Here is a 24432-nt window from a genome sequence, read left to right on the forward strand (position 1 = left end):
CATTAGAATTTTTGTAGCTAGATTTGGGGTTTTAAAGCAGAGCTGATGTGTAAACCCCTTTAAAATATCTTCGTGGGATGCGACGTGTGCCGAAAAACCGCATCAATGATCTCGCTGAGGGAGGAGCGACTTGATGGAGAGGTAGACTGACCGATTAAATAAACAAACGAGATAAGGGAGGGAGGGGAAAAGAGGAAATTCCTCTTCGCCCTTTTCCTGTTCGTGGCATCTTGCGCTGCGCAGCGTTAGCGACACCACCGGGAGCTGTGCGCATATTTTCTATTCGTGTAAGGCGCACCGGAGGCGGAGGTTTCTGAGCAGAGCGACAGGCAGTGCGGGCTTCTCCGCCTAATATGAAAGCGTTATTATCCTGATGCACCGATGCGGGAGGAACTGCGACTCATGGGGTGCTGATTTACGTTTTGCAGTTTTACAAACTCGGATGTGTTTTTGCACGATCCGAGAGGCCTCGCTTACACGGCATCTTTCTGCAGCTCTAATTTTTTTTTTTTTTTAATAACTGCTGCAGGCTGAGAAACGAGCTTTCAGTCCCCGCTGAGTGTTACATAACCGAGTGGCTTTAGCTGTCCAAGGTGCTGAACTGAGCGGTCGAACCTCAAAACGGGGCTACGAGCTGTGGGGGAATACACAACCTTGTGTGAGTCTAATGTCATAGCGCACGTTTTTATCGACGCGACCTACTGATTTTTTAGCGCAAAGATATAGTTCATCTGCTGTTTTATTTGTGTGTGTGTGTGTGTGTGTGTGTGTGTGTTTCCGCCCACACAGAAGGTCAAAGGCCTGGAAAGCGCTGGATCCCACCTTGGAGAACAGAAGTGGAAAATTGGTGAAGATTGATTATATTGCTCATATTTTTTTTTTTTTTTTTTTTACCCCACGCCATCCCTCGGGGAGAAATTAGTTTCTACGGTGGTTGATTGAGCGGAGAGGGAAAATGTCGGGGCAGACGCTCACGGATCGCATTGCCGCTGCGCAGTACCAGCTAACGGGATCGGATATGGCCCGGGCTGTCTGCAAAGCCACCACTCACGAAGTGATGGCGCCCAAGAAGAAGCACCTGGAATGTAAGTGCAGTCCTTTTTTTCCCCCCCTCAAGCCCCTTTTCTATTTCTCACATTTCCTTTCAGCCAATAGGCTCCACGCCGCCTTTCACATAGTCCCAGACCACATGCCATCCACCGCCATTATGAACAGTTATTTTCTGGTTCCTTCATCTTAATTGGGTGTGGTGCCATAAGAAAATGATGTAGCCATGGTAATGACCCCTTTGGTGACCCTTTGTGCCTGTCTGAAGTGAGAATGATGGCCATCCAAGATCCAGTGTGGAGAAAGCAGGTTCTATTTTAAGATAGACAGACAAGTTCAATGAAATTCACTTTTTTGTGTGTGCAATAATTTAAAGCACTTCACACTTTTAAAACAGACTTGTAGAACGCAGTATCATAATACTTAGAGGTGAAATAAGGACTGTCTTCTTTGTTTTTTTGTTGTTTTTTTTTTGTTCCATGAATTAACAGGTTTTCTTAAAATCAGAACAGTAACAGTTATCCGTATTGCCAAAATAGGATAAAGAGAAGTGGAACAAATTTCAAGGCTCCCAGTACAAACTGAAGCACACGACAGTGAAGCAGGAAATAGTGTTGGTAGACGCTCATGCTGTGCTCCATTTACCTCTGAAGTCAGAAGTTGGATCTGGGAATGACACTCGACCCAGTTTAACCATGTCCCAGATCCGAGATAAAAACACAGAGGGTTTTCCTTATCGATATTGACCGGGCAAAGGTTTGTTGGCAATACCAGCATCAATGCTTTTCTACATGTTGTGTTCTTTCAAACACTATGCAATATGTTCTTTAAGTACGTCTTTATATTTCTGTGTGAGTGAATGGTCACACGAACTAAAAGCAATCTGACGAGCAGATACACTATTTTTTTCTTTTTCCACTGTAGCTAGCATGCTAAGTAAGGCATGTTGCATTTTGAGGATGGGGTTTCGGGAAACCCTCCATCTTCCCCAGCTTTCATTTGTTTAATTTAAAATTTTAGCTTATGGAAACAGAACCTATCAAGAAACAGCATCTTTCAATAAAGCTTTCCTAATGAATATGTTTTTTTCTTTTTATTTTATATTATGGCGATCGAGCTACGTCAGCTGGCCAAACCTTCAGTCGGTTGCGCAGAATTGACATATTGCTTCTAGCTTGTCAACTTTAGTTTATCTCAATCAAAATTATTGGTGGTGCTCCTTCTGTTTCTACATTATGGCTTTCTCAACCTGTTTCCAAATAGCTAAATGTAGATTTGTCTGGGGACAGTGTAGTAGCATCATTTAGTCAACTGAGTAGGGCAGGAGAATGCTGCATGATTCGATGTGCCACACAACAGAGGAAACTCGGATTTTAGCTGTTTAGAGACCAACAATAAAAAACTTGGTCCACCACAGTCAGCAATCAGCCACTGCTGATTAGAGGCTGTCCAAACAATTCACCTGTTAGTTTCTCAGTTTGTTTGGTCAATATAGAAATATAGCTGATGATTCATTTTTAAAAAATCACAGTTACGGTTTTATTGACACATATAGGTTTGAGAACAAGGACCGCCTTTAGACAAGTCATCATTAGTCACCATCTTGACTCAAACTAAAGCCGCGGTGTGGCACTAAGAACAGATGACTTATGATCTTCTTATCTCCGTGTCCCTCTCCGTTTCTGTCTGTACCTTGTCAATGCCAGACAGCCTCTGGTTTTTCGCCTCATTCTGGGGCCTTACATCTTCTGATCCGCTCTCCTGCTGAATAATTTAATAATGAGCCAATGACTGCTCTGCATTATTTACGGAGCCAAAGGTGGCGAGGCCAAAGCTAGAAGGCACCAGAGACCAGCGCTTCCTCCTTCCTTGTTCTGTCACTGTGTGCTCTTATGTTTTCTTCTCCCTCTTTAGCTGTTCTCCAGTGCAGACTTTGTCATTTTAGCAGTTTACTGAGCTGTCTATGTTACACATCTGTTTTACTCTTCATCTCTCACATACAATGTCTAATTTAACTCCATCCCAAACACAAATGTTATGTTTTGTGTGTGTGTGTGTGTGTGTGTGTGTGTGTTTTCAAGCATTTAGTTTATTTTAAATCTATTTTAGTGCAACAGAGCAATCTTGAATGTAGGTCACTGTGCTCTTTATTGCAAATTTTGGTGAGGGTAACACACTCATCTCAAAGCACAGAAAAAAAGGGCCCTGTGGGAACAAAAGGGAGCTTCAAAGAAGCAGAAAACAGCATTGAAATAACTCACACAGACTCAAACCACTTTAGCCGACCCTCATTCATAGTATTCTATTTCCAGTGCAGAATGAAGTCAAATGGCGTTATTGCTTTCTGATATGCTCTACAGCCCTTGGAGTGGACATGCTAGAGACTGTGGCTACCATGGCAACTGATTGAGAGTTTCAGGGTGTGTCATGGTGATGACAGAGGCAGAACTCTGTCACAGATGGTGTTGGGCTTTGATCCAAACACACACACACACGCACGCACGCACGCACGCACGCACGCACGCACGCACACACCCACGCACACACACACACACACATACAAATCTGCTTTAATGGAACTATTACTGAATATTCAGATTTGTAGCAAAGAAAACAAGTGATTTAAACATCATAAAAAATACAATAATAAAACTAGTATTGCTGAGTGATTAAGGAGTTTCACATTCAGATCTGTGGTTAAAATATATCAAGGGAGCAGAAGGGCTTTAGGGTTTTGTGGAAAGAAAATCAAATCTCTTTGCACTGTTTTAAACAATGACTTCATTACAAAGATATATTAGGATGTGAGAGATACTGCACTGAATTACACAAATCATCTATTTTCTCATACCAAGGCATTTTGGATGTGTAAAAGGAGGGTTTATATTTCTTACAAATACCAGAGATGATGTCTCCACAAACAGGGCTAAAAACATAAAACTCATCATTCACCACTAATGTCAACAAATCTGACTTCCTCCAAAGTCGTGGTGCACACTTTAATTGTCCAAATTGACCAGTAAATATGACACAACACATTAAATTTCAGCCCACTTGCTTTGTTGAAGGAGACTAATGTTGGACTAACAGTTTAAATGCTGAATGGAAATCAATGTAAAGTAATAACGTTACATGACATTTAGCTTGTTGAAAGTCCGTCCAGAGCCGAGTGTTTTCCAGGTAAGTAAAATTATTGAACACATTTTCAATTTGAATTGATTTCCATTTGTCTCTGTCAAAATATTACCTAGATAATTTCAGAGAAAGTCTGTTATTTCATTTCATTTTTAGATAGTTTTTAGTAGTTAGCCCTTTTTCCCACAGTTTAGTGTAGAATTTAGTTGGACCACTATTAAACAGATTGTGCGCAAAATTTTGAATATCAAGAATGAAAAGTTTTGTTTTGCATAGCTACAAAAATAACCTGATGCCTGATTATCATACCTAAAGAATTTACATTAGTAAGCATCATTTCTTTGACAGTCCTGGTGCTCTTGACCCCGCCTGATGGTTTGAGGAAGCCAAGCAGCTGCAGTTTGCTTATACTTTGGACCAGCTCAGCATCAACATTAGGTGTTATTTACTTTCTGGAACTTTCTGGCTACAACTGGAGCGATTTGTTGTGTAACATACCGCACAATTATCACAGCCAGTCTCAGACGCAGACACACACGTTCCCAGCATGAGACCTCACAGTTCATTCTTAGAACCCTTCTGTGGGCTGTGGATTACCGTAAGAGCCTTTATATAGCATTGCCAATCCTCATTACGCATGTGTGCATACACACACACACACACACACACGCGCGCACACACACACACACACACTGGTTTTGTGCCAGTGTGTGTTTGTGGCAGGTGATGAAACCACAACAGCAAGCATGGATTAGTGTGTGTGATATTGCCCATCAGGCAACATGTTTCACACCTGTTAGCGGATATGAAAGCAGATTCACCGTCGCAGTGAGGAAGAGTTGCATATCACATAAAATGGCTGTGTGATGCTGGATTCACAGTGCTTGTAGAGATACCAGACTTTCACCGTGTTTGTGATAATGTAATGTTACATAACATTTCACCAATGTAGATCATGTCTGGGAGTGTATATTAGAAAAAAGGCCATAAAACTGGTTAGAGGAAAGAGACAGAAATCAAACACTGAAGGATGTGAATGATCAGATGTGGAAGAAAAAGGGAATTACTAAAGAATGCAACAGTGTCGGTAAAGAAACCTTGTAAAAAAAAAAAAAAAAAAAAAAGATCTAACATTGCTGCTGTCTGCATCCCAACATGAAACATCATGCTTGATTAGGAGCATTGCCATCTGGTCAAAATGTTCAGAAGTATTGGAATCTAATTAGTTCCCCAAAGATCAGAAGGAGATCAGTGAGCATCAAAATAAAGCCAGATCAAATATTCACATTCCTTTTGATTCTGAGCGTTTCTTCTTGTATTGTTTGGTCCACTTCATGCTGAAATGATTGTCATGCTGAACATGTGCTGGTGCAGATTATGATTTTAGTTTTCACCCTTACCCATCAAAGTCAGTGGATGGGGCTAACACTATAGCTAATATAGGTAATAACAGTATAGCTGGTCTGAAGTGGACTTGATGTGCAACTGTGTTTGCAAACCATTAAAAGTAAGATTTTTTTATTATTTTTTTTAATGGACCACAGTTTTATTATTTCATGATGCCCAGAAACCATGATATTTTAAGTGAATACCTAAATTAATGGATATAATTTTAAAATTAAATGACTTCAAATTTGAAATAATTTACTAAATATGTGTGTTCTCACAAATTCTCACGAAGGAAGTGACTGTTTTAGAAAGCTGGCTCAGGTCAGTGGCTGAAGCTTAAAAACACTCCAAACTGTGCTGTCAGAGAAGGCCTGCTGCAACATGTACTTTGACTGCTCCATTCTCTTTGCAAATACTGACCCACAGAGTTAGAAGTTTGTGCCTAAATGTTGGAAAGAGATGAAGCAAATAGCGATTAGAAAGTCCCAAAGCATCCCCGGTGGCAGACCTTAATGCATTGTTTAAAGCTGTGTAATATTGTCCCAGTATGCTCGAGTCTCTGGTAGAATAAATAGCATGTTCTCTGTAGTTTGAAAATTTATTGGAGAGGTTTGTGCCCATTAAAATCCCCAAGAACAATGATGAGGGAGTTTAGGTTCTCATGTCTGCTATCAGCTCAGTAAGCTGTTTTTCAGCTTCTGATGTGCAGACTTGTAGTGGGTTGTAAACACAGGCCAGAACAAACAAGGACATTAAAAGGTTTGCAGTCCATAAAATAATTACCTCAGGTAATGTCATCTGGTGACATCAGTACACAAGTTTCATTTAAAAGCAAATCCTACCACCTCTATATTTCAAGACACCTGATCTTGTAGTACGCAGCCTGAGGTGCGCACATTGCACCAAGTTTTGAAAGTCCAAATTTTTAGAGTTAAGGAAGAAGCAGAACTCATCCTACTTGTCAGCCAGGGAGCAGACATTAGCCAGGTATATGGAAGGAAAGGGTGTGGGGAGAACCCTTTTGCTGAAGCTTTACGAGGATGCCATCTGTTTACCTCGTCTGCATCTCCGGTAAATCCCCTTTGAGGGCCACTGAGCTGCCAACCAAGACCTCGGTGAAGCTGAAGTAGATAATGAATGGAGAAATAATGCAGAAGAGAGAGGGCTGTCTGATGTTTGGCAGTATCTCTATGGTAAAAGCAACCACAGAATGGTGGCAGAGAACAGCACGAACGCTCATAAATAAGCAAAGTACAATAATGCAAAGTACTGAGGCCGCCAGCTCGAGTACACTGCAGTCTTAAGTGCAGGATCAGCAAAAATAGAATTGGAACTAAGGGACATAAAATGTAGCAAGACAATTTCTCCCAAACCACAACACCACCAGCAAACTGAACAGCTGATGCAAAGAAGGAAGGATCGAGACTTTCGTGTTGTTTACGGCAAATTCTGGTCTGAATATTGAAGATGAAATCAAAACTACTTGGATCATCCAATGTTCTCTCAATATCTTACACACTTTTAATTTACTATCCATTGACACTAGTGAAGGTAGGTGCTGTAAATAATACTTTATTTTTGTTTTGCCAAATGTTATGGTGAGGTTTCAGATGATATATAGTAGACAGTTTTCATTCAGAGATAACAAAACGTCAGACGTACCAATGAAAGCAGAAGCTTATGCCTGAAATAATACATTTTAGATAAGCTACATATTGTTAATGTACTGCTTCTTGTATTGATCTCTAAAAAGGCAAGTTAACACTACGCATACTCATACAGAGAGCAAATCTGCAGACATTGACAGACGTCGCCACTAATGGAAGGAGAGGAAGGTTGTTTCACTTATTGGGTCTGAAATACTTGAACACCCTGCACTCAAAGGTATGCCAGAATAAAAATACTCCAAGGTTACAAGTGAAGGACAACAGGACTTTTCTAAGAGAAAAGAAAAAAAAGATAGCTAGACAACAAGTGTGGGAAATGGGCTAAGAGGAGTTAGAGCATTGAAGCTTTTTGTGTTTGGCAGCAGGCTGTAGAGAAATGGGGGCCGGGTTTCAAGGGTTGAATGTAAACAGATTATTACTAATCACTGATTCTGCAGGGAGTGTTTTGAATCCCACCCCCATGACAGCAGACACAGAAAACAGAAACAGTTCACAATGTGTACCAAGTATGTAATATACATCGTTAAAAAATTACTTATACCTGTTATAATTAAAATAAAATACAATCATGAACTAAGATAAATAAATTCATGTAAACAACCCCGAAATGATCAATGCTACTTAACCAAATATAATTGAATAATTTCATGTAAAATGTATTATTTTTCCATTTTTGTATTGAATCACTTCATGGGGACTTTGCTGAAGTACAGCGTGCAATAATTTAAGCATTTGAATATTTATTTTGATATTTAAGATTTTTCACATTTTATTTTAATTAAGTGATGAACCATTTACATATCATCATAGTTTTGAAGAAAATCAGGAATTTATTTGATGTCAGCCTTATCACATCAAAACATGTAGACATGGTTAATATCAACATGAAGATGTGCATGAATAGTGACCAAAGCAGCCCAGGAAAGTTAAAATTGATTAATTCTGAAATAACTATATGTACATTTAAAAATAAAACATGACCAACATCAGCTTTGAGGCTTTTAGGTTTTGTATTTATTATGTAATTAACAAATTAGCTTCATCATAAAATGATGATTAAATAGAAACATTACTAAAAACGTTATTTATCCTCTTTTTTTTTATTGCGGCAAATTTTTCCATGGAGAGCTTTTCGTACTTAACATGCATAAATGTCATTTATGCATTACAACTTTTCCATCCATTTTTTTCTGGATTCTGGTCTGCATGACTTGTTTATTCTAACCACAGTTACATGTCTACATTTATGTTTTTTTCCTTGACATTTTGTATCTAATTAGGTATGCATTCAGTGATCCAGCCCCTTCACTTTGGCTACTTCTCTGTCTGATTTAGAGTCTGATGTGACAACCAGAGGCAGAGGACATGACACAACATTTTTTTTTTCCTCTTCAGTGTCATTGCGTTTGTGAGAATCTGGCCACATGCTACCTCTTTGCTCATCAGGTCTTCCTCCAGGCTTAAAACTCTCTTGAGTGTCCAGAGAGGCTCTGCAGAGAAAAACATTAATTAAGTTTAACTAAAGCACTTTAATCAAATAATAACTTTGTTTTAGGCTACATACCTATACTCTCATGCTTAATGTCATGAGAAAAGCTGAAGCTAAAAGACAAAAAAATGGGAATTTTGTTATGTTTTTTAAGAAAAAAAAATCTCACCTTTTCATCCTTGCGGTTGTGTTACAGACCTGGTGTCAGCCACCAACACCACCAATGTAAACATCCCTCAGATGGCTGACACGCTGTTTGAGCGATCCACCAACGCCAGCTGGGTGGTCGTCTTCAAGGCTCTCGTCACCACTCATCACATATGCGTCCATGGCAACGAGGTCAGTGGGTGTCATTTCGAGCACATCTGGATCTGTGGATGTGGGCTACTTGTGTCTCATAAGAAGGTGTAACATTACAGCCAGATAAGGAGATGAGATGATAAAAAAATGAACAGCAGAAGGCGTTAGCAATATTTTGTAAAAACGATGGATTTTACCCGATATGACTCTACAGATTTCCAATTGCAGTTTGACTAAGCTAAAGACTAGCTTAGTCTAACTAAGCTAGTCTTAGTTTGACTATTGGTGCTTCCTGTTTTAGCACCAATAGGAAGCTTTGAAGCAGATGCTAACTTTAGCAACAACAGAGGCTAATAACTCACCAGATGGCATTTTCTTCAAATTGCTTACAAATCTGTATCCACGTCACCATTTCTTTTAGCTTGCAAAACTACTTCCAGATAAACAAAGTTAACTGTTTCCGGTTTTACTTCAAAATAAGAGTCTCAAATGTAGATACAACACGGTGTGGAGCTCAAGGCTTTCCAGGCCTACACTACCTTTTTCACATTTGAGACTTAGAACAACAGGAGAAATCACACTGAGACAATAACAAAATAGGCCTTTGTGATACAAATTTCACAAGGAATATTGTGACGTTTTAATAGTTCAGGATCTCATGGCACAATAAGCTTTATATATATATTGCAAAGCTAAAGGCTTGTGAACGTTTAAGAAATGAATGAATGAATGTATTGGATGCTCGATTGTAATATGACTTCTATTTTGCCGTCTATGTCTTTTGCAGAGGTTCATTCAGTATTTGGCTTCCAGGACCTCCTTGTTCAACCTCAGTAATTTCATTGACAAAACAGGCTCTCATGGTAAGACCAATAAACTACAAAACCACAAAGCATACCTAAGCCGTACTCTAAAAAATGCTGAGTATTTGTTCAGTTTTCCCTTATGAAGATTTTTGTTCAGGTTAGTGTAAAGGGGGCATCTGAAATAAGGCCGGAACATTTAAATAGAAGCGTGTAACTGAGATTATTATTCATTTGGGATGTCCAAGACGTTTTCTCGACAATGCCAATTTGGGTCATTTAAGATGAAGTGCTTGCCGATATCAAGGCTCAGGCCCAAAATCCTTCAAAAGTTTGTCCTAATTGGAGTTTCTGCAAAAACAGTCCCCGATATTGTACTACAAGAAGAGATTAACCAGGTTTAAAAAGTTACTTCAGTTTTTTGATAATGCACCAAGATGCATATTGCTGTTTTTTTTTTTTGTTTTTTTTAAGAAGATCTGTTTCCACACATGTAGTTACGTTTCTTCAGGAATTCAGCTCACATATTTCCCTGTTGACAATGTTTTCATGTGAATCATTTTATTGGAGGGCAAGGCCCGTCTGCTTTCCATGTAATTTGATTTGTAAACACATTTAATAATAACTTAGTATTTGCTCTAAGTGTTGTAAAATACAGTAATTAGTATTTCAACTCTCACCCACACAGATAGCTTCATGAGCACGGGTCACATGACACAGAAGAAGGGAGGCAGCCAACACATTGTTTTGTCCATTGTGAAATCACAGAAATGGTTGGAAATCATGCAGATTGAGAGAACAACCTCTGATTCGTTATAACAAAAAAATAATAAAATAGGCCCTTTGTCATGATTTGTGGTAGTTGTGGTATGGAACTAAATGCAGAGAGGCAGCAACTGAGTTTGATGATTTAATAAATATCTCAAATGAGTAGAAAAGTCCAGGCAGCACAGGTGAGCAAAAGGCTAAGAGCTCAAACTCTGGTAGCAATTGGAAAACCTCACAAGACAACAACACGACGTACGACAGCTAAAACGAGGATCTGACGGGGAAACTCAGACACAGCTGAATATAAATGCAAGAGGAGCTAATCAGGGGAACAAGACACAGCTTTGCAAACTACTGACACAAAAATATGCATGCATGCATCTCCAGAAACATCACATCTTTCAATTGCATAGGATGGTAAGATATCTTAAGCAGTAGTTATATCTTAATTTCATTCAGTGCTGATAGGATGCTATTTGTTTGGCAGAAAAGTTAATGACGAGCAATTTTTACAAAGAATCAAAAAAGATGTTTTCTCAAAAAAAAAAACCTTTTCTGTTCCTTCTCATTTGCATATCTGTGTAGGCTATGACATGTCTACATTCATCAGGCGGTATGCACGATACCTGAATGAGAAAGCCTTCGCCTACCGCCAAATGGCTTTTGACTTCACCAGGGTGAAGAAAGGGTACGTTGAAGCAAAACCTCAAACTCCACAACAGATAACATCCCCCAGTTTTGTAGTCATTTCAGTTAAAACAACAGTGGTACAGCTTCGCATCTAGTACTGCGGTTCCACTTTATTATCTAGTCTGTTGCTCAGTATAGGGCAGCCATGTTGGATTTGGAGGTAGGTGCTAGGGATAGGCCTCTCTCACTTGGGATTCTGACTTTGGGGTACTGCCTGTTTATTTGCTCAGCGTGGAATTTGGGAATTTAGATTCTAAGTGAGAGTTGAGTAATAAAAACATGTTTTTTTTTCTGTTGTGTGTCTTTACAAAGAAATAAAAAGTGGCACATATTACTTGTTTGGGATTTCTTTGAGTGTAGTGGTACTCAGAAAGTTTTTTTTTAAATTACTGAAGTGGTGCTTAAAAGGTTCCAGCACAGCTCTGCTTTATGCTAAATAATGTTTGCTGTGTCTTCTCAGTGCCGAGGGAGTGATGAGAACCATGACCACCGAGAAGCTACTGAAAGGCATGCCTGTTCTGCAGACTCAGATCGACACACTCTTGGAGTTTGACGTGTGTATTTATATTTTGTTAGTCAAACCTGCCGTGTGTCCTACAAAGCTTTCACTTTATTGATCTGGACTTGCCTCGTTTCAGGTTCATCCGAAGGAGCTGAACAACGGGATCATCAATGCTGCCTTCATGCTTCTCTTCAAAGATCTGGTGAAGCTGTTTGCATCCTATAACGACGGAATCATCAACCTGTTAGGTCAGTATTGAGTGAATAATGAAGACATTGTTTAGTAAGAACATTTCTAAATGAATTTGTGATGCTCGCCTTTGGTTCCAGAAAAGTTCTTCAAGATGAAAAAAAGTGATTGTAAGGAGGCCTTGGAGATTTATAAGAGGTTCCTGACCAGGGTGACGAAAATTGGGGAGTTCATGAAGTTGGCTGAGGTGAGTTCAAACTATCCTCTACATCATCACTTTCATACTGACATTAATTTGGGCTTTTGGATCTTATTATGTCTTTGCTTTCACAGACAGTCGGAGTGGACAAAAACGACATTCCTGACATCAACTATGTGAGTTACTTTTTATAAAAAAGTCATGCTTTTTGGGTAATTTATTACTTTACTGCTTGGAAGGATGACGATCAAGAACTTTCCGCACATGAATGCCCTCATTCCTGATTTACACCCTCACACAAACACAACCAGACGCCTGTGCCTCACCCCACTATCTCCCCACCCAGTGTCTCCACCCAGGGGTGGTGGTGGATCTAGCTGATTCAGATGACGAAGACTGCCCCTTTACACCCCTTGAGGACCCGGTAACCACAGAAACTAAAGGGTGCCCTGGCTGAGTGCCTGTTTAAGTGCAGGATGAAGTGTCAGCATGTCGATCCTAATTTGATTTCACTTCACAAATGTTTGTTAACACGTTCATATAAACGCATGTATTGCAGTGAGGCTCTGCAGGAGCTTTGTGTTTCATACACTAGTGGATGCTCTTCAGTAGTTAGGTTATAAAGGGGCACTCATCAGTAATTCCAGTTTTGATTTCTTTTGTCAGGCTCCCAGCAGTATCCTGGAGTCTCTGGAAACACACATGAACGGTCTGGAGGACGTAAAAGGTGGAAAGAAAGGGTAAGGCTTTGCTACACAAACGTCTTGATCGGAAGAACTTATAGAGCGCAAAATCCAAAGTTTATAGTTAAAGTCTTTTAAACTTCCCCCTACTTTTTGTTTCTTTGCCATAACTGGACTCCCTATTTTTCAAATACTGATTAAAGCAGATCAACATTAAAAACCCAGAAGGAGCAGTGAGATTTGAATATAATTTAGTAGCTAGACCAGTGATTGGGAATGTTAGTTGACTGAAGATGGAAGAAGCAGGCATATTTAGAATTGACACCAGTATAATAAAAGGAACATTTCTTTTGCTTCCTTTAACTTCTGTTCTTTTTTGTTCTCTTTTGTGTTGATTTGGGAACACCAGTGAAGGGTGAGCACATGTTGTTTTTGTCTGAAGCTTAACAGTTCCTTAAAGATTATCTACATGCATTTACTGTTTTCAACCCACCAAAGAGGTTCATGTTCACATTCTTCTCATGTGAATTATGTTGCTGTACAATGTCTTATTAGACTCTAATGCAACTTAAGCTTGTTTTAAACGTCCTTAGCCAGTAAACACCAAGACAAAAATCACTAATTTATAGAAAAAGCATAAGCTGTGTTCTATCAAGTGTTTTTTTTTTTTGTTGTTTTTAGTGTTTGAAAAGCTTTCTATAAAATTCCCTGACATTAGATAGCTTTTTTTGTTTTACTTTTAAGTTTTTTTTAAAAAATATTTTAAGAGGTGAATTCCCACAACTTACTTCACATGTGGAAATGTGTGTCGTGGTGCTGTGATTATATGTGCAATCTTTGAGGAAAGATCGCACATGTTTAAATAAGACATGTGTCTTGAGGAAGACACATGTTTAAATAAGTTGTAAGCCACCTGTACTTCCATATGAAATGTGAATCGATGTGTGAAGAGCATGGTTTTCCGAAGTGAATTTGGCTAAAAGGAAAAAAAGTAAATAAATAACACTTTGACCACGTTTGTTGTTAATGTTGCATTCAAGACACAGCTTTTCACTTTGGAAATAAACTCTTCATAGGATCACATATTGGGTATTATTATTGATTTCCTGAGGGAAAAAAAAAAAAACTCCATCCCTCCGTTTGTTTCAAGTAGAACTTTTTCGTTTAAACAAACTTCTCACAATTGCTCTCTTTCTTCCTCACTTTCAGGTCTCCAACAAAGGTGAGAAATCCATCTAAATCAGTCCTTTTTGTTTTGCTCTTTCAATCAGACGCGCCAACTTGAAGGTTTTTCTTTTCCTACATTTTATTCAGGGGTCTCCAACAAACAACGTGTCTCCAACATCGACTCCAGCCAAATCTTCAAATGCCGTTCCTACGCTGCAGCCGCCCCCCGGGGACGGAGCCGCCGCCACCGCCGCCGCCGCTGCACCTGAGCCAGCTGAAGAGTGAGTTCACTGCTATTTGTTCTCATTCGCTCTCCTGTAGTTCAACTTTATTTGACTTCAGCTGATGTTGTTCCAAACTATGATTAGGACAGACAACCTAGACAGCTTACTGCAGTTATTAAAAAGTTAATGAACAAAATGGCATGCTTCATAGTTTAATGATGTTATGGATTCTTCAGAAAAAGAACAGCTCATGTCATTGATGTGATTGATATTTGAAGAACAGAACGGTTGTTCTAGAGGATGTGGCGCCTGAAATCATGTCAGCCATGGTTCCCATCATCACTTTGCATTAAAAAGGCTTCATGGGTGGAATGTTGCTGATAACAAGGCCAAACTCAAATCAATTATTTATCAAGTGATCGAGAACTTCAAGGTGAGAGGTTTAGTCACTGAGAAGACAGAGCACTTAGGAAGTTCATCCAATGCCAGATCGTTCACTTTGAAGGGAATTCAAAGAAAGAAGGAGGGTGAACAAAAACGCAGAGCTTACTCAGGATTGGCAGCAGGCAGCTCTGCCTGCCGCTAAACGAAATGTTTCATGAGGATTCCTCTTCTCTACTTACAGGTTTTCCTAAAAACCCTCTTATTACTGGATGTGACATTTTTATTTCTTGGTTTATTTCAGGTTTAAATGTAGGTCACATGTGTATGCAATGTTGTCTTAATAAAGTATGAAAATAAGATCCTGTATAAACTAATGATCCTGATGTTTGTGCTATTCTTTAGTTCTTTGTTGGACTTGGATCCTCTGGCCTCCACTGGCCCCACAGCGCCATCAGCTGCACCAACATCTTGGGGAGGTAAGAAGCTCCGTCCGGTCAAATCGCCTCCTACAACTGGACTGAATGTGCTAATATTTGGACACATAACACAAATATTGAAATATGTAATCGGTGTGTCTCGGTAAAACTTCAAAATGGTCAGCTTCTCAGCAGTTGCCGATAAAGAAATGTATGAAAGCTCCAAGAAATAATTTTGGAATCTCAGTTAGGAACCTTTCACAATAAATCCAGTCTAATGAAATATATGTTTTCTCCTATGATGCGCTCCATAGATCTGCTTGGATCAGGTGAGTGTCACGTCCCTCCATGTTTAACCTCCAACATCTTATCAAGGATAGTGTAGCAGTAGACTATCTTGATGTTACCAACTTTTATTCCTTGCAAGCGCTAATATAGAGTCAAAGTGACATTGACTCAATAATGCCGATTGAGTTTAAAATTAATATTAAGCTAGACTTTAGCTTAGTACTGTTGTCACATGGTTACCTCCCTGTTTGTCTCCTGTTCTCTTTAGTCTGAGTACTCTCTTTGTTTCTCTTTACCTCTTCTCTCTTCTCCCTCCACATACTCCATTGTCTGTTTTTGGTTTAAAATGGGGGCTACTTTTATTATTTGGCAATTTATTTATTTATTTATTTATTTTTTTTTTACTTACGTATTGAATCTAAATTAAATAAAATGGTTTAATTTAATTGGAACTTTGCTTTTTTTTTTCTTTCTTCTGTCACTTTGGTGACTCCTCTGGTCATTTTGGTTGCTCCTCTCTGGGTTTCTTTTACTGCCTTTTTTGGGGGGGCGGGGGGTATTTGAAACACACCTACCCCACTGGCAGAAATGGGCGATTCCTTGCTATCTGAACCCCCACTCGCCGCAGAGGCCGCCCCCTCCCCTGCAGCAGCGGCGCCCACTCCTGCAGCGGCAGAACCTGGCGTCTCTCTAGCTCCTCCCACTAGCACAGCAGCCGCCACTTCCCCTGGTGCCGCCAATATGGATCTGTTGGGAGGTCAGTGGGCTTCCAGAACATTCTCTGCAAAGGAATACCTCTGGGAAGCTCAACCCCGAAACCCATCTCACAGCACAAAAACACACAAACACAGACACATTCTCAATCGCATTAAGCATGCACAGTGAAAGTATTTGCCCTCTTTCAGATTTTTTTCAGGGTTTTTTTTTGTACCTTTTTTGTTGTTGTTCAACTTAAATGTTTACAGAAATCAAATTCATTTTAATATTAAACAAAAAACAATGTCTGATAAAACTTTAATTGTAGTTCTTAAATTATGATTTCATTTATTAGGGGGAAAAAAAGCGATCCAAGTTATTCTGGCTTTGTGCTAAACTGGTTGTCATCAAACAGCTGTTGTCAGCAGTTGGAAGCTGTCAGTCACTATGATGAGTTTAAGAGCATTTTCCAGAGTTTCTCTTTCTCTTTTTGTGGAATCCTGAGCTTTGATCCTAACTGTGGTGCATTAGATGTTGTTACGGGTTCCTGTGTGACCTCCTGAATATCTTGGAGTCATTTTGATAAGTCTGTCCTCCCTGAAAATGATTACTTCTGTTTCAATGTTCTCTACCTTTTATCACAAATATCTTTGCAACTTCTTTCAGACCGATAGATGTGTTTTCAATCTTTTCTTCAACTTGTTTTGATCAGGGTGTGATGCGCTGCTTTTTAAAATATTTTAGCTTATTTCTTGTAGACAGACAAGTTCTTAATATGACAAGTGTAGCAGTATTCAATCTCTGGTGCAGCTAGTGTCACTTTATGCAAAAAATCTTATTTATCATAGAAGATAGATGATTTAACATTTTCCTTTATAAATTATCTCATATTTTGAAAACTACATTTCTTATTAATGTGTTTGATGATCTGAAACATTTAAATATAACAAAAAAAAATCTTTAAGGGGATAAATACTTTTTTTCACAGCACTGTAGGTCGAGAAAAAATATTTGCACGATACAAACAAACCATCCAAGCCGTCACATCTATCCACACTGACGCACGTTCCTTCACTATAAGCTACTGTTTGAGGGGTTTTCTTATGTTTTACCTTATTTATTTTATGTAATTGCTTCTGAAAATGGTAATAAAAAAAGAAAGAAAGAAAGAGAGAAGAAAAAAAACACAAACAAAGACAGACAGAAAGAAAAAAGGAAGAAAGAAAGAAAGAAAGAAACTTTACTGAATCAAGAAAAGATGAGATGGAGCTACGTCGTTATAGTTGAAAAAATTATATTAATTTGTTGCCCAAATGTGAGTGGGAAAAGTTGAACAAAATAACTTTTCGGTTTTGTTTCTTTTTAATTATTACCTTGCACCAGTCTTCCTTCAGGAACACTTTACACACTTACAGCTGGCTTGCTTTTAAACATCCCTCCAGATTCATTGTCACATGCATCTTGTTTGATGAGTTGGCATGCTTTTCTTTTATTTCATTGGAAAGCGATGCCGTGAAAACCCTCCGATGTGGATGGACACAGCTATAAACGGCACCTGCTGCATTGCGTAGATGGCTTATTCTGCTCTTTGTGCAGTAGATTAGTCTCTGTGTACTGCCTCCTGTCTGTGTATCCATTTATCCATTCACCTGTCGGTCACTGATGTTTTGTGCCTCTGCTTTTTTTTTTTTAATTGTTTTTGCCCAATTTTTTTTCTCAATGAAAAACCAGGACGTAATTTACCTTCTCATGCAAATGCTCTGTGTTATCTTTGTTTTCTCAATACTTTCTTTACCTCTAAGGATCTATTGATTTTTCCCCTTTTCTTCTTTCGCCTATACCTCCGTCATCTTGCCATCTGATGGCATTTCTGTCCTTCGTCAGACGCCTTTGCTACACCTGCTGCTTCCTCTGAGGCCCCTGCTGCAGCAGCAGAGGGTGGGGCTGCTGCTTCGTCCACCCCAGCCACTAACTCTGGAGCTGGTGGGTGACTGTAAATCTGAGTCTGCATGTGTTGTGAATGAGCTGAAGTTGGTCTAAATACAGATAACCCAAACAATGTTTTTTTTTATTTTTTTTTTTATGTCTTGTTTGGAATCAAAAGTTATATTTCATGAGGATGTCTTTTTTTTTTTATAATCCTGACATGTTTTATTATCTCCCTGTAGACTGAAAGCTTAATGCTTTATGGTGGTACATAAAGGTGGGATGTGCTTGTCATAAAACCTTTATTCTACAGCCGCTGTGCATATCTTAGCTAAAACCTGCACAGTATTGTCATCTTGATAGATGACAATACTGTGCAGCCAGTAAAGCCAATAGCTTTACTGGCTGATGCCAGTAAAGCTATTGGCTTCGGTAGAGACTGAACACAGGCAGCTAGGAGAGAGATTGCAGAATGTCACGCTGTTTGGGTGTCAAGAGATATGTGGTTTTTGGTCTCCTGCATCTGGAGGACAACATTACTTCATCTATGAAAATAGCACTGGATTTCACTGCAGATGTTGTATGTATCGGAGCTGTCATACAGAAACCTAACATCTTTTAAGGAACGAGAACATCTTGCTTCTATGTATATTCACACAGTTTGGTAAACTTTACTGCCTTTTTTTTCTACCTCTCGTCTTAAATGTGTAAACCTCCAGATAGAGGTGAAGGGTAATCGGCAAAGTTGATTTTCACAAGATGACAAAAAAAAAAATAAAAAATGGAGAGAAAATGTTTGGGCTTGACGGCAACAATGTCTGACAGGGTTATGTATTTGTTAATCAAGGACATCACTTGATTAAGACAAGGCGGATTGACAAGATAAGGCATGTCAATTGTGTTTTCTTAGAAGGTGTTCTGCACTATTTATTTGTTTGACACACAAAAGCACACTTACCTGGTTTTACACTTTTGCCTTATAAGAGGTTTATGTGCTGCGAAAGCAGTTGCTGCCTGCTCCACTTGTTTGCATCCCCCCGCCCCCTTCCCCATCAGAGAATCTATTTTTAGCTGTTAATATTCACACTGACAGCTGGAGTGTGTTGGATATCTGCAGGTTTTCTTTTCCCTTTCATTCCTCACATACTTCCTTCTATCCCATACATTTCACTGCCATTACATGAGACATGCAGAGCAGTGCAAAGAATGTGAAAGTGCTACAGAATAAAAGCGTCATTGGTTATATATTATTAAGCGCAATCATGAATTACCCTAAACTTTCAATCAGTGTCATCGTCCTTATTTGATCTGCTTTGTATTAAGTTCGTTGTCTAACATTCCCTCTCCTTCTCCATAAATTCCTTAACCCCAAAGACCCTTTTGCTCCGTCGGATGGCAAAACCAACACTGCATCTTCAGGTCTAGATCTTTTTGGGATGATGACAGTGGAGAACAATAGCTCACTGGACGTCTGTTTTAGCTCTATGGAGACTCAGGCCTCCCCTTCCCCATCCCCTTCACCGCTCTTCACCTCCACATCCACCACCATCACCACCACTGCAACCATTTCAGGCTCCGACGTCAACAGCGCAGCAACGGACCTTTTCGGTGGTAAACATGAGGCATACAAGTGAATTTGTGTTTTTTTTTTAACATCTTCCTGCTCTGACTGGTCTGATGCTGCTCAGTTAAATCTGCCCTGTACTGTCTCGTTTTCCCTTATCTTTTGTGGGTTTTTCTGTGTTGGGAACTTATGAAAAGTTTACATACATTCAAAAGGAGCATGAGTGTCATATCATTTTTTTTTTTATATATATTTAAGACTGTCTTTAAACTGTTTTTTTAGGGTGGAAAGTTCATACAACTCCAGTTGAATTCAAAAACAAGAATTCAATACAAAGGACTTAAACTGTGTTGACTTTATCTAATTCACAAATGATCAAAGTTACACATAGCAGCACAAATTGATGCATAAACCCTCTATGGTTGCAAAGAAACAACATACTTTCTGTTGCGGATTACAAATTTCTGGCATAATTCTAGCTGAATGGCTTAGGAGTTACGGTTAAGTATAAGTAAAGTTTTCTCAGTTTTAAATGTCTCACATGGACCTCTCCTTGGATTCTTCAGTCATTGTGGCCAAATAGTTCAATCTTTTTCACATAAGACTTTTCTCCAGGCATCATATGGCAAAGCTGATACAAATTTTGGTCAAGCTTAAATGTTTTTATTTGATAAGGGATTTTTATTTTTTTTGTCACCCTCATTCCTGGACCATGACGATGATGTTAGAGTTGCTTCGCTGTGGACAGTGAAATGTTTCCAGTCATGGCAGGTTTAAGCCTTGGTGTTTGCTAGCTGGGCCTTGAACATCTTAAAATCTATTTCTTTCTCCTGTGTCGAGGCTTAATCTAACCCTAAATTTAAGGAGAGCTTGTTTACAGCTTGTCTACAGTCTAATAGGTGGCCAGAATAAGGGAAGAATCTTAATGATGACAAAAAAAAATTGAAGTTAAAGTGTAACGTCCTAAAGAAAACATTCTGTGTGGATCAGTGAAAACTCTGCACCCAATTCTTGTTGCTGAAACGTATTAATGTGTGTTGTTTGATCATTCCACTATGAAAAAACAGTGATAGAAACAGATCAAAATGAATATGACCATCAAGCCCATTACGAGTGTCTTTGAACTGTTCATTCCTTCTTCTGTGTGTCTCTCCTCTGTCTGAGAGTCTCATCAACAGGTTAAGGAATTCTTCTTAAATTGTCTTTTCTCTGTTTTGTTTTGGTGTGTATGCTTTCATAGATATGTTTGACTCCATGCCAGACTCGAGCTTCTCCAAAACGGACCCCTTACCCAGCACTGACTTGTTTTCAGCAGGTATCCTTCTGCAACCTGGTTTTGCAACCTTGCGTGCGCCTTCCTATTCTCCCAAAAATCTCGTGCTGTCTTTGCTTCCAGCTTTGTCCTTGGCTTTATCAGGGAATAGAGAAAAAAGAAAAACACATGATATTGCTCTCTTACAGGTCAGCTACAGGCTACTCAGCTGTTTGAAGCGTTTACTTTTGTTTCTTACCTTTGTTTTTTTCTTTTTCCCCAATTCCAGCATGTACTGCGTGCACTGCAACTTCAACTGATAGTGCATTATAATAAATGAGAGTGATTGCTCAAAGTGCATTTGTGTGACTGCGTGTTGGGGTCTAAACATCATCTCCACCTTGCCTTCTCCAGCCGATTTGTTCAGCTCCTCTGCACCCATCCTCTCCTCTGCACCACCACCCAAAATTGACACAGGAGGCATCGTGAGCTTGTTTGGTGGTGGGTAACATGAGTGACTGTCTGCCCTCAATCTGTCTCCACGGTTCTTGAAAACACCATCAAAGAAGAGAAGGGTGTAATCTGGAAGGTTTCCCCTTCTGTGGTTATAGCTGCAGAATTTCCGTCTGTGGCCTGTGTTTGTCTGCCTCACATTTTCTGCCTCTTCCAGTATCACATGCTCAACTTAGTTGAATGAGATTACAGAACATTTTGTTGCTATATAAATGAAACATAAGTTGAGATGTTTTAAATTGGGTGAGTGTGTGTTTTTGACTTGCGCTGTGGCACCGTTTTTAACTTCAACCGTTTTGTCTGAAATTAGCGGCGTTGACGCAGAAGGCTGACTATTACCCTTGTTTGCCCTCATGCTGCGCTGGAAATGGCTGAACGTGTTTTGGCCTGGCATGGCATGATGTGGTCATGTTTGGGATGACCTGCGACAGAGCCTACAGGAGGGGATGCCCCAGCTGCTGCTGCACCAGCTGCTGCTTCTGCTGCTGCACCTGCTGCGGCTGCGGCTCCAGGTTCTGAGCTCATGTCAGGTAAATCGTCACGTGTTATGCACCAACCTGCAAGATATTACACACATTTCACAGGTTTTTATGCACAAAGTAGAATACATCTCTAATTCAATGTGCGATTTTACCAATGGCCTGGTCTTTACCATGGAGTTAAAGGAATTTTTAAAATGTGGCTCAGAGCTGTTTTTATGCATTTGAGTGTGGGTGTGTGTGTCATTTCCCTTTTTACCTGCAAGCATTTGTATCATCTTTGCATGATGCCTTGTCATTTTAAATCTAATATCCTCACATCACCCCAGAGAATTATTCTGATGCCATCCTTTCTGGAAGCTACACAGTGGCGTTTAACCTGTCAAATCTGATGCTTCACAGTATTTGTCACTGTTAATTTTGGTAACTGTTAAAGAAATAGTCCACCGCAATTCAATTTATCCCTTTGTGTTTTTTGGTCAAGACTCCATTTAGTTTTTTAAAAGTGTGTTTGATGATTTTCATATACATATGGCGCCTTGCAAAAGCCATGATTGGACTTTTTTCACATTTTGTCACGTCACAACCATAAAACTGTAGAGTACATTCATGGGATTGCGGGGTAAAAATTCACACTCCAGCAGCGAATTGATGATAAAGTTACAGCCAGACGTATAATGGAATGATTTAGATCAAAACTTTTTCAAGTGCTATCATGGCCTAGTCAAAGTCCAGACCAGTTTTTTTTAATTCTGTGGCAAGATATTCACGGACACATCAGATATTTTCTATAAACATTAGAGTTGGCTTTGTTGATTTACACCAAACTGCCTGATCTAAAAAATGGCCTAAGCTTCAACTAAAAATAAAATAATTGTAAGGTTCATCAAAATATCTGCAAACTACACAAAACTATTACAAACATAAAACGATACTCAAAGACTTTTGTCATTAAACAATCAAGATGTACAGGTTGGGCACTGACAGCTTCCTTGACAAGTTCAAATGTATTTATTGCCATAAACCAAATGTTGGTTGTTAAACAAGAAACACAATATCCAGATAGAACAGTTTTGTGAGAAAGTTGTCCCCAACACACACAAGACACAGCAGACAGAATGTCACAGATGCTGTGGAATAAACTTTTGAAACTTTTGAAGGAATATCAATAAACGATTAGATGTTGGTGATGATACTTTTGCAAGACACCATATTTGTCCACTACTGATTTTGTTGTTCCTGTCTAAAAATGGTAAGTTCCTTTAACCTCAAACCCTGATCCATGTTCATCTCACTCAGTGCCATTTACCTAATGTTTGCTGTACTGCTGCTTTACGGCTTAACTCTTTCTCTTTTTCTCTTTCCATATAAAAATCTCTACTGAACTCTTTGTCACGCGCTATTTAAAAAGCTCAATGTTTCTTTCTCACTTTGGCATCTCTGCTTGTTTTTGCTATCCTCTCTTTTTTTCCCCTTGCGCCTCCCCTGCTCTCTTTCTCCATCTGGCTCTTGGGCTGGCTCATTTCTTGCTTCCTGCAATTTGATTGGGTGAGTTGCCTTGCTCTTTAACACGCCAAATTCCCACAGTGCACTGCATTGCAGTGGCGCAGCTCCACTGCACTGTCCCCTCCACCACCAGATGCTGGATGCTGACAAAGATTGTCTGTCTGTGTAAAACAAAAGCAATATGTACAGTGTTTAACATCTAACCTGACTTAATTCAAGCTACAATGCTAGGATGAAGTCAGCTGAAACCTATTTACTCACATCTATCTCTATCTACTAAATATTTATTTTTAAAGAAAACTTAAAAATAGGTTTGTATGTATTCATGTGTCTTGCTATTTTTTTTTTTTTTCCACGCACACTATATGGAAATTCTTTGTCATCATCTGAACTCACTATAATCTCGGTGTTTATCGATCATCCCAACTGCTCTGTTGTCATAGAGACGCCTTTCCGTTGTCATAGTAATCACCAGTTATAAGGAGATGTGCTACAGAGTTGTGGTAGAGTGTGAGGATAGCTCACACAGGATGCTAATGTCTGCCTTCATCTCCCATCCTGCCCCTTCCTTTCTTCTGCCCCCCTCCCTGCTGTAGTATTTGATGGGCTAGGCGACATAATGAAGCCCACTGTGACCCCTCAAGCGGGTGACGTTGACACCTCCATGGCTAACATGGCAAGTAGTAAGTAGTCATTTAGGATAAGTGCAGACTCAAAGATGAAACAAAGTAATGAAAAAAATGTGTATATTTAGCAGCTGCTATTTCTCCCTTGGGGGGGAGGGGATAGGGATGGGGTTAAACTTGCAGCACAATAAAAATGAAACTACAGATTATCCTGCACAGTGCTTCACAGGCTTTATTCATTGACTTTCTCAGGACCGTTAGAGAAGCATTGCTGCTCACTGGGCATCTGTTCTAATTTTTTACAAGTACAACCATTGAGGCTCAGAGTAATATAACCGCAATCACTTACATTTTATTTGATCATGAAAAAATGAGGCACAACACATAATTTAACGAACAGAAATTGGACAATGGATCAAAATAAATTGACTTCACACTCTTAGTGAGAAGTCACCATCTATCTATGTCTCACTAAGCTCAGCATGCAGCTGACCCCTTATCAAGATTGAAGATATTGTCATACCTTTTGC

The 24432-nt window shown here is 39.4% G+C and overlaps 2 protein-coding genes and 1 long non-coding RNA gene across 18 annotated transcripts in view; 2 read left to right on the forward strand and 1 right to left on the reverse strand.

Annotated features, from left to right (window-relative positions):
• The window catches only part of LOC107837196 (C-C chemokine receptor type 8-like), a 38186-nt gene that overhangs the window by 2116 nt on the left and 11638 nt on the right, over positions 1-24432 (forward strand). The window lies entirely within an intron of this gene.
• The window catches only part of LOC103144138 (clathrin coat assembly protein AP180-like), a 28003-nt gene continuing 3802 nt past the window's right edge, over positions 232-24432 (forward strand). For 5 of the 16 annotated variants that reach the window (XR_001663198.1, XM_016675813.1, XM_016675815.1 and 2 more), the window contains exons 1-19: positions 233-658; positions 790-1085; positions 8924-9066; positions 9815-9890; positions 11184-11286; positions 11749-11842; positions 11927-12038; positions 12120-12226; positions 12313-12354; positions 12845-12918; positions 13271-13276; positions 14071-14083; positions 14176-14309; positions 15039-15112; positions 15367-15381; positions 15927-16097; positions 17921-18019; positions 20767-20841; positions 21723-21821. Coding sequence is in view for 13 of the 16 variants with exons in the window: in XM_016675813.1 (XP_016531299.1) it covers positions 956-1085; positions 8924-9066; positions 9815-9890; positions 11184-11286; positions 11749-11842; positions 11927-12038; positions 12120-12226; positions 12313-12354; positions 12845-12918; positions 13271-13276; positions 14071-14083; positions 14176-14309; positions 15039-15112; positions 15367-15381; positions 15927-16097; positions 17921-18019; positions 20767-20841; positions 21723-21821 (1567 nt within the window). In the remaining 3 variants the exon portion in view is untranslated. Of the gene's footprint in view, positions 659-789; positions 1086-8923; positions 9067-9814; positions 9891-11183; positions 11287-11748; positions 11843-11926; positions 12039-12119; positions 12227-12312; positions 12355-12844; positions 12919-13270; positions 13277-14070; positions 14084-14175; positions 14310-15038; positions 15113-15366; positions 15382-15926; positions 16098-17920; positions 18020-20766; positions 20842-21192; positions 21687-21722; positions 21822-23872; positions 23960-24432 lie in introns of those variants that run through there. The other 11 variants (XR_001663197.1, XR_001663196.1, XM_016675809.1 and 8 more) reach the window with 9 other exon arrangements.
• On the reverse strand, positions 7118-8988 carry LOC103144137 (uncharacterized). Its single transcript, XR_476884.2, has 2 exons — positions 8897-8988; positions 7118-8728 (listed from the first exon to the last, which is right to left on the reverse strand). It is a non-coding gene; the product is annotated as an uncharacterized LOC103144137 (long non-coding RNA).

The sequence above is a fragment of the Poecilia formosa genome, unplaced genomic scaffold, assembly GCF_000485575.1.
Source record: "Poecilia formosa unplaced genomic scaffold, Poecilia_formosa-5.1.2 Scaffold122, whole genome shotgun sequence".
NCBI classification, from domain to species: domain Eukaryota; kingdom Metazoa; phylum Chordata; class Actinopteri; order Cyprinodontiformes; family Poeciliidae; genus Poecilia; species Poecilia formosa.